Source organism: Rana temporaria, chromosome 1 (genome assembly GCF_905171775.1).
Source record: "Rana temporaria chromosome 1, aRanTem1.1, whole genome shotgun sequence".
Classification (NCBI taxonomy): Eukaryota; Metazoa; Chordata; class Amphibia; order Anura; family Ranidae; genus Rana; species Rana temporaria.
The window spans coordinates 136,693,697-136,707,860 of NC_053489.1; the positions used below are offsets into that span (position 1 = coordinate 136,693,697).

Sequence of the window (14,164 nt, forward strand, 5' to 3'; positions counted from 1 at the left end):
ATGTAATGGCACAGTGAGTAATGTAATGGCACAGTCTGGGCATGTAATGTAATGGCACAGTGAGTAATGTAATGTAATGGCACAGTGAGATTTGAAAAAGCCTGTTTCTGTCAGCGGTTCTGGCTACCCCTCAGCTTCCAGAAAGACAGTAAGAAGGGGGTAGTCTTATACAGTGAGTATATCCCAAAATCAAAATTTTTCCTGGAAAATTAGGGGGTCGTCTTATACGCCGGGTCGTCTTATACGCCGGAAAATACGGTAGATATTTTTTAATTTACAGAATTTGGGCTTTAAAGCTACGGTTTTCCTCAGTTTTCTTTATTATGTTTTTTTTTAAACCAGTTCCAGCCCGGCCCAATTCCGGCATTTTTCTCATTCATGTACATTATTTTTCTTGGCTAAAAAACTATTTAGAACCCCCAATTACCGTATATATTTTTTAAGCAGAGACCGTGCAGAATAAAATGTGGTTGTTGCAATTTATGTCCTCCTATATTTATGCAGTGTATTTTCAATGGCTTAATTGGTTAATATGGATGACTTCAGGGGCCTGCACAGTATGCTCGTTTGCCCCCTCTCCTGCCCCACTCCCTGGGTCATGTTAGCTGAGTGAGTGAGGGAGAGGAGAAGTATTGGAATACTATTCGGTAACAGTGTGCAAAGGTGTATTTGCTTTGGAAGAATAAATCACCTCTAATATTGGATGTCCTACAGGTGTGGATGCTGTAGCATTATCTAAAACTATTTGTTTTGTTTTTTTATGTTTTAAACTGGGTTGCTGCAAGATTGTGCAGTATTTTAAAGGGTGCCTTAACTGAAAAAAGAGTTAAACTGAGCCTTTTAGCATGATAATTTGTATTTATTTATTTTGCTTTTAAAATGGAGGTTCCATTAAAAAAAAAAAAAATTTGCTTTAAACTGTAGCTTACGACTAAAAAAGAAAAATTTTTTTTTTTTTTTTTACTCATCTGGAAATGCCTGTTGCTATGCGGTCCCACGAAATCCGCCTTTGAAACCACCTAGGATTCTGACATCATCTCCCTCTAATGCTCCTGGGAAATGTGTGTCATCATTTCCCAGGATGCAGTGTGCTGTCCAATTATCACTCCCCATCCAAGACTTCCAGGAAGTATGTGCCTGTAGGCTTCACAATGCCTACAAGCAAAATGACAACGGTGTAGATATAGTTTTATAAACTATCTTTTTGAATATCTATGCGGATCGGCGGTGGATTGTAAAATAGTAAGTGACCAGATTTATATTATAAAAATGCAGGATGAAAGGACATACATTTAAAAAATGCTAATTGTGGTTGGAACTCCGCTTTAGGAGAAGAGTACTGGGGTCCCCAAATATATCAATAAAGAGGACCTGGCATTTTTTATTGCTATCCCAAGGGATGCTTCCATTTCTTGTGACAGCAATGAAATTGATTATTACATTTTTTTTCGAGCAGCCCCCATGCTCTCTCACAGAGGCGAACACATACATAGGTCGTGCACACATATATAAACAGTATTCGCACCACATATGTGAGGTATTGCCGCAAACGTTATAGCGAGAGCAATCGTTCTTAAAGCGTAGCCTATGGAGATTGAGTATTATATTCGCCACTCCATGAGCGGGCACAATTTTAAAGCGTGACATGTTTCGTATCTATTTACTCAGCGTAATAGTATATTTTACCAAAATAATTAGGGTATATATTGTGGTAACTTTGCATTAAAACTTATTATAGTATTTTTTTTCCCAAAAAAATTTCGTTTGAAAACTACTGCGCAAATACAGTGCGACACAAAAAAATTCAGGGACCAGACTTTTATTCTCTAAAAAAAATATATACGTAATATTTGGGGGTTCTAAGCATATCTTTAACTGTTTTTTGCTTGGCAGTTGAGAAAACACCCATATCTGAGTACAGATTTTGATGTGTTCACTCTGTTCTGTGAAAAAATCCTAAAAGACATCAATCTGGGCCAGCCTCTCACGGCATCATTTCTTGTGTACATTACATTTTTCAATACAAATAGATATTTACTGTTTTCCAGAGAAGAGGGTGTACTTTTTAAGGGGGTGGTGTGTGTGTGGATAGACAGATAGATGGATGGATAGATAGACAGATGGATAGATAGACAGATGGATGGATAGATAGACAGATGGATGGATAGATAGACAGATGGATGGATAGATAGATAGATGGATGGATAGATGGATAGATGGATGGATAGATGGATGGATAGATGGATGGATAGATAGATAGATAGATAGATAGATAGATAGATAGATAGATAGATAGATAGATAGATAGATAGATAGATAGATAGATAGTGTGTATGTATATGAGAGAGGGAGCTATCCTGTATAATAACGAAAGGGGTATAATATTCCTTATTGTAAAGTAGCTCTTGCCTGGGTCTGTAGGCAGTTCCAAAATTGGTGAAGTACTGCTGACAGCTGAAAGTTATTGGCTCCCTTAAAGCCAGTTTAGCCTAACAGACATGTCTGCAGAGATGGGGAAAAATTGCTCTTCTAAGCTGCTGGCCGTTTCGCTTCTTTTGTTTTATTGCAAGCTTCACAATGCATATTAAGCCTGACATCTCTATCTGTTTTATGGAGAAAATGAAGGGAACATAATGTTAAACTGTAATTTAAATGTAATGTTTCCAGACATTTGATTGTGTAAACCATTGCCTCATTTTACTCCCAAGGTCAGCTGGAAGTGTTCATGGACCGTCGACTGATGCAGGATGATAATCGTGGTCTTGGGCAAGGTCTTCAAGATAACAAAATCACATTCAATTTATTCAGGCTTCTTTTAGAGCAAAGGACTGGAATACACGAGGTTTGTAAGCGTATTTGCCATGCATGTACTCCAAAGCAAAGGGTGCAGTAGAGATTGAAATAGAAAGCACATACTTTCATTTTTAACTTCCCATCTGGTAAAAGGCACATACCCAGTTTATTTTCTGTGATTCCATGCGTCATTTACAGAATGAATGTGTGCTCTACCCAATTAAATAACTTCCTATCTTAATTTCACAAATCCCAAGGTAAAAAAATCCACTAATCTGACCAGGAACACCAAATCTAATTTGCATCTCAGTTTATTTGCAAGTTAACTTTTTCTCCACAATGCTGCATACTTATTTTAATATCATTGGCACAGCATAGACATTGCATTGTCGCCAAACAGTAGTCCTTTCCAAAGCTGTTCTATAAAACAAAAGTGGGCACTAAGCAACAAATCTGGATGTCTGCATAAAGGCCATTCACTGGTACAGCATTGAAAAAAAGTTGCAGTGCATTAGGAGTATATTATTTAGTAGTATTCAAGTCTCATTCAAGTGTAATAATCGAAGGAACCTTGATATTCGGCAAACACTATGTAGTTTTGCAATAGTGCTGCACTACGAAACAAGGCTTAATGTAAACGTGACATGAGCATAAGCATCTGAAATGAACAAATCCCTCAACAGCAAATATTAAAAAGTGCTTTAAAATTCCTATAGCTAGCATAAATCTCTCTGTATGACTGGGGAGATTCCATACCTGGAAATGGAGTTTAGTTTGGTATTGCCGCTGAGCTGCTAACACAGTTCAAGTATTTGGGAAAGTTGGGCTAGGCTGCAACTTTTGGATCAATCAGAAGACTGCATAAAGGTTTGCAGAAACAATTGTTAGACTGCCTTGAATATCCTGCATTTCACCCCACCCCAAGCGCTCTGTGTTAAAGTGCTGCCTTAGGACATTGTTAGTTTTATACATTTGTGGTAATGCAGCATAATAAAGTTGTCTTTCTCCACCAGCCTTTCTGCTTCACTGTAAGGGTCTAGCTTCTTTTTTTCTTTTTCTTTTTTTTTTTGCAAAATCATGATATCTTGTATATTACTTTCTCAGGCAGCCCATACATTTGATTTTTTTTTTTCTTGTTCCTGTAACACTTTTTTTTTATCTGCACAGGGTGAAGACAGAAGAGCTGTCAGTTATCCATCCCTTTTAAGTCATATAACATCAACCACATTAAACCAACCATTAATCTCAATGGCTACAATGATGGACACTGATGCTCCTCCACTACTAGATGCCTTCTCTCCTCTCATGACTTCAATGCCTTGTGATGTTCATTTAGTTAATTTACGAACTATTCAAGCAAAGGTATGTCATAGGTCCTACAGGACTATGTTTACATTGTAAATAGAGGGTTGGAATTTAACAATTGAATATAATGAACCTACAGAAGGATCATACTTCTATATAGAGTTGATAAATGCAATGTAGAAAAATATTTTGGTGTTTGTTATAGTTGATGTACTCCTATAGAAAATGTAGGAAATGCAGATCATCTTGGTGTGTGTATGTGTATATAATATGTGTGTTTATGTGTGTTTGTGTGTGTGTGTGTGTTTGTGTGTATTTGTATGAGCAAGAGATGGGAAATCTGAAATGTCTCCAAAAAGCGGCAAGAGATCTTCCAATAAGCAAACTTGTTCAGGTAACAACTGTTTAACTTGGAATTTCCTCAATTGTTGGAGCGTTTTCCTCTCTCCTATTGTATTGCATCTCTAAAATCGTAAATCAAAAAGAAAAAAAAAATGTCACCAAGGGGGCCCAGAGACAAAAATAAACAGAGGTAGAAACATTTTGGTTATACATACTTTAACCGCTTTTACCCCCTTCCTTCCCAGGCTAATTTTCAAACAAAGCTGTACCCAAATTTTTAACCATTTTCTTCACACATAGAGCTTTCTTTTCGTGGTATTTAATTACCGCTGGGACTTTCATTTTTTTTGCTAAAACAATGAAAAAATACAGGAAATGGAAAAAAAAAATCTTTTTTTTTTTTGGTCCGAAAATTTGGTAATGAGTGACTTTTTGCCACTGATGTGCGCTGATGACTGACTTGCATCACTGATGGGCACAGATTGGCCTCACTGGGCACAAATTGGCATAGACTGGCATCACTGCTGGGAACTCTTGGGGCTGCACTGATCATCAGGGCCTTGATTTATCTGTACAGGTCTCCCCCTGTGAGGAGATGCCACTGATTGGCTTTCCTCTCCTCTCACACAGTCCGTGTGATGCGAGGAGAGCGGATAAATGGCATTTCCTTGTTTATATGTGATCAGCTGTGATTGGACACAGCTGGTCACATGGGTAAATGGCCACCTCATCGGCTCTTTATAGAGATCGGGGTCGCACCGTGTCCCAGTGACACAGCATGCGAGAATAAGGAAGCATCCCGCCTGCCATCATTTGTTTATATGGCGGGCGGGCGGTAGTTAAAGTTGGACTAATACTGTATAAAAGACGCTCATCAGTAAAGCTATGTATTCAATAATAAATTGCTATTTTTTTATTTTTTAATCTAAGCAGTGTTCCTAATGTCTCATACACTGAGTTTTTTTCTCTCAACCCAGGGGGCTGCATGAAAAAAAAAGTGAGAAGCTTGAGAGGAGCTGGCTGTATGTTATTACAGTGATCTCTCTGCTGAGCTAGTGTGTTCTGACTGGAGGACTGCCTGCCAGAACACAGTGATCGATTGGATCCTGGTTTTTCAGCATACCCATTCCAAAGAAGTTTATGTATACATGAGCATGAATTTCGGCTGTTTTTTTTTTTTTCAGCTTTTTTTTGTGACCTCAACTGTTCAGCACCCTAGTTAGCTCAAATTTGCATAAAGGAGCTGCAGTTTCCTTATATTATCCTTGCCTTGACAGAAAATAGTCTTCTATGGAATGTAAAATCCTTGTACCAAATAAAGCAAATTCCTCACTTCTGTGGTGGTTGGACCTGTCTGAGCACATGCATACTCGGGTTCCTTTCTCCTAGATAGGATTTTTTTTTACACAGTAAATCACTTTAACTGTCTTCCCGTACAAGTGGTTCAGGCAGACAGTTGACTGAGAGTCTGCAGGAATGTTATTGAAAGGCTTTTGTTATACCCGTTTAACCCCTTGCTGCTACCGCCCTGACTGCAACCTCAAGCAGCTCACTTTAGAAATTCAGCAATGTCAAAACCGATGAAACTCCTTCGTATTCGCGGGAGTGATGTTATCCCCGCCCAGGCGATAAAAGCTGCCACCATTCAATACCCAGATGCCGGCTGCTCAGAGATGCCAGCGGTAAGCTCCAGGACGTTGGCATCACTGGAGCCAAGGTGAGTATAGTACTTCCTTAATGTAAAAATAACTGATATCTAAAAACTTTTAAACTGCTTCTCTCTAGATTATGCTCAGGTGATTTCATGTTGTCAACCTATGACAAAAAATGTTTTGTGAAAAAAGAGAAAATAAAATTTTTGTTCTTGGGTTTACATGCGCTTTGAGACAGAAAGAATAGGTTCTGAACATTCTTGATTGCCATTACATGCAGGCCTTATAAGTTAGGAAATCTTTTTTATTTTTTTAATGACAGAATTCCGCGTTTTGGACTCAGGTTTTGAAGGATTTTGAGCATTTTCTCTTCCTTGCATAAACCAGAATTTTTAACCTCACACACAAGTTTTGCAAGTTTTATGCCGCATACAATCGACAGTTTTTCGGGTTGAAATTTTTTTTTTTTTTTGTCATTAAAAACGATCGTGTGTGGGCTCCAGAGCATTTTTTTACGATGTAAAAAATGGGCATTAAAAATTTCGAACATGCTCTAATTTTTTTAGACGTTTTTAACATCGTAAAAAATGGTCGTGTGTGGGCTTTAACGACGTGAAAAAAACGTGCATGCTCAGAAGCAAGTTATTAGACGGGAGTGCTCGTTCTGATAAAATTAGCGATCGTAATGGAGTAATAAGCACATTCATCACGCAGTAACAGACTGAAAAGCGCAAATCGTCTTTTACTAACACTAAATCGGCAAAAGCAGCCCAAAGGGTGGCACCATCCAAATGGAACTTCCCCTTTATAGTGCCATCGTACGTGTTGTACGTCACCGTGCTTTACTAAAGCATTTTTTTTTTCACGATCGTGTGTAGGCAAGGCCGTTTTAACGATCGGGTTGAAAAAAACGTAGTTAAAAATGTCATTTTTTTTACAACCCGAAAAACGGTTGTGTGTACGCGGCATTAGTTCCTGCTTAGAGGGTGTGTTTTCCCATGTTATATTGCTTTTGGAGAATTTGTTTCACAAAATAAGCTTCCAGAACAGCAGTCTTCCCTCTCTTCTATTCTGTTTTTGTTTTTTCTGCTATATTTTTTCTCTCTTCTGTTAGGTTTTACTAGCGTAGGCCTGTATTTGGTTTGATGTGTGTTTTCTGTATCTGTTGGTGAGATACCAAGGTATTACGCCTATTTTAAACTTCAAAAATGTTATCAGCGGAATCGGTTTCTTAGCTTGACAGAATTTCAAACAGTAATTCTTTGTTCCATTTATGACTGACATGCCTACTGTTTTCTGTATTGATTACTGCCATATATGGCTCTGTGTAGTGAACTACAAGTGGACAGTTTAAATTTAGCACTAAGGCATAGAATTGTTTAGTTTGAATTATGCAGAATAATTCGTTATGCTTTTCTGGCATGTCATTAGTTATGAATTTAATGTAAGAAAAAAATAAATGTCACTGTTATGTCAAAAGAATATTTCTAAACTGATGTCTTTATGCTTGCATTCAGGTTGGGCCATCGGAAGAGGCAGCGCTAATTCTGCATAGGAAAGGATTTGATTGCATGTTTGCAAATAAAGAACTTGGTCTTTTCTGCTCTACATCTCAGGGAAAGGTATTTCACTTTAAAGAAGTGTACTGTGCAATGTTTTCCTATACCTTAGCTTTTGTGAACTTTTTAGGTCTTAGCCAGCCAAACAATTGGGGTATTGCTACATGTAGCAGAGCCACATTCAAATCTAAAATGTATATATTAAATGTATCAAATTTTCTTAGGCTTGGAAATCCTAAAAAAATAAATAATCATTGGTTAGATGTGTTGTGCCTGTTCTGGTATTAAACGCAGTTTTCCTATTCTTCGCCCTCCTTGATCCTCACAAGATTGTATGTCCTTCGCAAATCAAGCTTCGTGAAAACCGTTGCTCCCTTGAGGCGGTCAAATTTCAGAATCCAAACGCTTTCTTAATTGTGAAGCAATTTGAGACCCCTATAACCAATACAAGGTCTCAATTCACCATTCTTCTTTTTCACATAGAAGAAACCAACACCAGCAGGAGACAAGGATCTACGGATGAAACCTTGAGAGTACGTCTGCCACGTACTACTCCATGGCTTTGGGTATGGCACCAATTGTGCAATCATACGACCGGTGCAGAGGCAAACTGACCTTTGTCAAAGACATCACAACATTTTCGGTACTCCTCTGACAGTGCGAAGAGTGAAGGGGTGCACAAACCATTTCTGAATGTTCTAGTAAGCACTGTTGGGGCCATAATCCAGAAGTATAGAAATCCTTCTGTAACCAAAGCCATCAGTATGTTTTGCCACAATAAGGTTGCAAAGGTGTTTGAGATAGCTCCTTTTCTTCTTTTACCCATCATGAGATGTTTCTTGTGTGACACCTTAATAATGAGACACCTTTTTATAGGCCATCAGTTGAGACTAAGCCAGCTGATATTAATTTGCACTGAAAAGGGGCAGGATAGTTTCTAATTACTGAAAGGCTTTCCATGCCTTTTTGCACCTCCCCTTTCTTGTGTTTTTCCCAGTGTCATTTCATTTTATTACACAACTTCATTTTTGAACTTTTGTTTTTGGTTTCTTTGTACAGTGCCTTGCGAAAGTATTCGGCCCCCTTGAACTTTGCGACCTTTTGCCACATTTCAGGCTTCAAACATAAAGATATAAAACTGTAATTTTTTTTTGAAGAATCAAGTGGGACACAATCATGAAGTGGAACTAAATTTATTGGATATTTCAAACTTTTTTAACAAATAAAAAACTGAAAATTGGACATGCAAAATTATTCAGCCCCCTTAAGTTAATACTTTGTAGCGCCACCTTTTGCTGCGATTACAGCTGTAAGTCGCTTGGGGTATGTCTCTATCAGTTTTGCACATCGAGAGACTGAAATTTTTGCCAATTTCTCCTTGCAAAACAGCTCGAGCTCAGTGAGGTTGGATGGAGAGCGTTTGTGAACAGCAGTTTTCAGTTCTTTCCACATATTCTCGATTGGATTCAGGTCTGGACTTTGACTTGGCCATTCTAACACCTGGATATGTTTATTTGTGAACCATTCCATTGTAGATTTTGCTTTATGTTTTGGATCAATGTCTTGTTGGAAGACAAATCTCCGTCCCAGTCTCAGGTCTTTTGCAGACTCCATCAGGTTTTCTTCCAGAATGGTCCTGTATTTGGCTCCATCCATCTTCCTATCAATTTTAACCATCTTCCCTGTCCCTGCTGAAGAAAAGCAGGCCCAAACCATGATGCTGCCTCCACCATGTTTGACAGTGGGGATGGTGTGTTCAGGGTGATGAGCTGTGTTGCTTTTACGCCAAACATTACGTTTTGCATTGTTGCCAAAAAGTTCGATTTTGGTTTCATTTGACCAGAGCACCTTCTTCCACATGTTTGGTGTGTCTCCCAGGTGGCTTGTGGCAAACTTTAAACTACACTTTTTATGGATATCTTTAAGAAATGGCTTTCTTCTTGCCACTCTTACATAAAGGCCAGATTTGTGCAGTATATGACTGATTGTTGTCCTTTGGACAGAGTCTCCCACCTCAGCTGTAGATCTCTGCAGTTCATCCAGAGTGATCATGGGCCTCTTGGCTGCATCTCTGATCAGTCTTCTCCTTGTATGAGCTGAAATTTTAGAGGGACGGCCAGGTCTTCGTAGATTTGCAGTGGTCTGATACTCCCATTTCAATATTATCGCTTGCACAGTGCTCCTTGGGATGTTAAAAGCGTGGGAAATCTTTTTGTATCCAAATCCGGCTTTAAACTTCTCCACAACATCTCGGACCTGCCTGCTGTGTTCCTTGTTCTTCATGATGCTCTCTGCGCTTTAAATGGACCTCTGAGACTATCACAGTGCAGGTGCATTTATACGGAGACTTGATTACACACAGGAAGATTCTTTTTATCATCATTAGTCATTTAGGTCAACATTGGATCATTCAGGAGATCCTCACTGAACTTCTGGAGAGAGTTTGCTGCACTGAAAGTAAAGGGGCTGAATAATTTTGCACGCCAAATTTTTCAGTTTTTTATTTGTTAAAGTTTGATATATCTAATAAATTTAGTTCCACTTCATGATTGTGTCCCACTTGTTGTTGATTCTTCAAAAAAAAATACAGTTTTATATCTTTGTTTGAAGCCTGAAATGTGGCAAAAGGTCGCAAAGTTCAAGGGGGCCGAATACTTTCGCAAGGCACTGTATGTATGGATTGCATGGTTTGTTACTAACATGTAGAGAACATTTATTGTCAATAGCACCTTTTTAAAAATATATATACCTAGAAAAATGGTGATGTGTTCAATACTTATTTTACCTCCTGTGTGTGTATATGTGAAGAAAAAAAAATTATATATACAGTCCCTGACAAAAGTCTTGTCGCTTCTCTATTTTGTAGAAACTCCTGCTATTAACCTGACTTTAATCAATTGGTGTTAGAAATAGCTCATATGAAAAGCTAAAGCCCTCCCAAATGATGTTTAATGCACTGAAATAAATTGGTTTCACTGAAATAAGATTTATCATTTAATCAAGACAAAGGTCAAATTTTGTCAAGACAAAAGTTTTGTCACCTATACAGAAATTGAACAACTACTGAAAATCCCAAAATGTCAGCAAATTAAGTAGTAGTGCTGCGAGATCCAAATTTAATATCTTGTATGACTTGAAGGACAGCATCCATGCGGTTTGGCTAGAATTCATACAATTTATTGATAGTCATCAGAAATAGCAAAGAAAACAGTCTTGAATGCCTCTCAGAGTTCATCAATATTCTTTGGTTTCGTCCTCCATGCTTCCTCTTTCATCCTACACCACATATGCTCAATGATGTTCATGTCTGGTGACTGGGATGGCCAATCCTGGAGCATCTTGATCTTCTTCGCCTTAAGGAACTTTGATGTAGAGATAGAAGTATGCGATGGAGCGCCATCTAGCTGCAAAATTTGGCCTTTTTATGGTTGGGAATATAAGAGGTAGCTAAGATTTCTTGGTATTTTAGACTATTTATGTTGCCTTCCACTCTGCAGATCCCTCCCACACCCCCATACTGCATGTAACCCCAGACCATGATTTTGCCTCCACCAAACTTCACTTTTTTCTGGGTAAATCTCGGCTCCATGCGGGTTCCAGTAGGTCTCCTGTAATATTTGCGGCGACTGTGGTGTAATTCAACAGAAGATTCATCTGAAAAATCCACCTTCTGCCACTTTTTCAGAGTCCATCCTTTTAGCAGGCTGTGGCCCTTGGCAAATGCATTTGGAAATCATGGAGGGGTCTGAAGTTGTTATCGTAGGTGCATGTCCACTGTGAGAGACATAATCAAAAAAAAAATCCAGAAATCACAATGTATGATTTTTTTAACTATTTATTTGTATGATACAGCTGCAAATAAGTATTTGAACACCTGAGAAAATCAATGTTAATATTTGGTACAGTAGCCTTTGTTTGCAATTACAGAGGTCAAACGTTTCTTGTAGTTTTTCACCAGGTTTGCACACACTGGAGGAGGGATTTTGGCCCACTCCTCCACACAGATCTTCTCTAGATCAGTCAGGTTTCTGGGCTGTCGCTGAGAAACACTGAGTTTGAGCTCCCTCCAAAGATTCTCTATTGGGTTTAGTTCTGGAGACTGGCTAGGCCACGCCAGAACCTTGATATGCTTCTTACAGAGCCACTCCTTGGTTATCCTGGCTGTGTGCTGCGGGTCATTGTCATGTTGGAAGACCCAGCCTCGACCCATCTTCAAAGCTCTAACTGAGGGAAGGAGGTTGTTGCCCAAAATCTCGCAATACATGGCCCCGGTCATCCTCTCCCTAATACAGTGCAGTTGCCCTGTCCCATGTGCAGAAAAACACCCCCAAAGCATGATGCTACCACCCCCATGCTTCACAGTAGGGATGGTGTTCTTGGGATGGTACTCATCATTCTTCTTCCTCCAAACACGGTTAGTGGAATTATGACCAAAAAGTTATATTTTGGTCTCATCTGACCACATGACTTTCTCCCATGACTCCTCTGGATCATCCAAATGGTCATTGGCAAACTTAAGACGGGCCTTGACATGTGCTGGTTTAAGCAGGGGAACCTTCCGTGCCATGCATGATTTCAAACCATGACGTCTTAGTGTATTACCAACAGTAACCTTGGAAACGGTGGTCCCAGCTCTTTTCATGTCATTGACCAGCTCCTCCTGTGTAGTCCTGGGCTGATTTCTCACCTTTCTTAGGATCATTGAGACCCCACGAGGTGAGATTTTGCATGGAGCCCCAGTCCGAGGGAGATTGACAGTCATGTTTTAGCTTTTTCCATTTTCTAATGATTGCTCCAACAGTGGACCTTTTTTCACCAAGCTGCTTGGCAATTTCCCCGTAGCCCTTTCCAGCCTTGTGGAGGTGTACAATTTTGTCTCTAGTGTCTTTGGACAGCTCTTTGGTCTTGGCCATGTTAGTAGTTGGATTCTTACTGATTGTATGGGGTGGACAGGTGTCTTTATGCAGCTAATGACCTCAAACAGGTGCATCTAATTTAGGATAATAAATGGAGTGGAGGTGGACATTTTAAAGGCAGACTAACAGGTCTTTGAGGGTCAGAATTCTAGCTGATAGACAGGTGTTCAAATACTTATTTGCAGCTGTATCATACAAATAAATAGTTAAAAAATCATAAATTGTGATTTCTGGAATTTTTTTTTGGATTATGTCTCTCACAGTGGACATGCACCTACGATGACAATTTCAGACCCCTCCATGATTTCCAAGTGGGAGAACTTGCAAAATAGCAGGGTGTTCAAATACTTATTTTCCTCACTGTATGTGTATATATAATATATTATTGTGTGAGAGAGAATTTATTGTTCTTTTCTTTGTGTTTTCAGATTTCGTTTTATGAACTTTTCAGTGGATTTAAAGTTGAGAGTCTCAGATCATCAACCTTATCTTTAATGTATACATCTACAGATGCTCAAAACATAAGCACGGTCACCATGAGCCCTATGGACATTAGCACATTTAGAGTAAAACTGAGATGAACTTTGCTGTAAGCAACAACGTTATCTTATGCGTTTTACATGCAATAAAGAAGCACATTGCTATACCAGCTTCTGGACACTGTGAGGATTTGCTTTCAACATTTTCTGTTGACAACACCTCCAAGAAAAGCCATGTTTTACACCACCTTCATCCAGTACATGAAGTATATTTTTCTTTTTTCGTTTTCTTTCATAGAACTTGAACTTTAATTGATTTCCTTTTTGTTCTCGCTAAATTCTGAAGTCAAATATTAAGATGGTAAAAATACACTTTACAAAATGTATTCTGACAAGTGAAGCAAACACACTTGAAGCAAGTGGCCAAATAATTGTTACAATTGGAGAGTCACAGTATTGACTTTTGTTAAAGTTACCAGTCAGTATGTTGCCAAAAGCTGTTTAATATTATGGCCTGTTCCAGGCAATCTATTTAGATTACTGCAAAACCATTCTGTCCCTTCAGTTTTAACTGGTTTCTGTGTGGGATAATTTCCTTCCCTACATCCTTCTAGCATTTCACTCACCCTCACTATGGCTTTGTCACAGCCTTATTTAAAGCTGTCAGTGTATTATGTCAACTTGCCTTCTTGGAACTCTGTGGTAATCAATTAAGTTAAGCAATTTGTTGGCAAAAAGTTAACCGTACATCAGCTTGCACAAGTAAGCAGTCTGTACATTTAATTCTAATAGAATTGACCCTCCCATAAAAAGTTTGTTGGCAAATGTAGTAGAATTGATGACCCATTGAAACTGCTTAAAGTCGGTGTTCGATGGGCAATTTTACGTAATTTAGGAATATATTTCCAAATTCTGTCTCAGCAAGGCAGTGATAAACCAGAGCAGAGACAGGTGTATTATAATTGGGCAGCCTTATTTATAAAGATCTCCCCCTGCTGCTCTCAAAGTAGCAGTATGACGAAATAAAACCGTCCCTTACCACTTCTTATTTGTGTATGTTTTAGGTTTAAATATTTATCCTTTCAGTGGCAAATCAGCTATATACCTTTTTGCACCTT

At 38.7% G+C, this 14,164-nt stretch overlaps 1 protein-coding gene across 1 annotated transcript in view; it reads left to right on the top strand.

Annotated features, from left to right (window-relative positions):
- MAN2A1 (mannosidase alpha class 2A member 1) overlaps positions 1-13,941 on the top strand; it is a 206,212-nt gene extending 192,271 nt beyond the window's left edge. The window contains exons 19-22 of the mRNA XM_040343232.1: positions 2,709-2,842; positions 3,961-4,155; positions 7,610-7,714; positions 12,996-13,941. Coding sequence (XP_040199166.1) covers positions 2,709-2,842; positions 3,961-4,155; positions 7,610-7,714; positions 12,996-13,148 — 587 coding nt within the window. The 3' untranslated portion in view covers positions 13,149-13,941. The remainder of the gene's footprint in view (positions 1-2,708; positions 2,843-3,960; positions 4,156-7,609; positions 7,715-12,995) is intronic.
- The last annotated feature ends 223 nt before the right edge of the window (positions 13,942-14,164 follow it).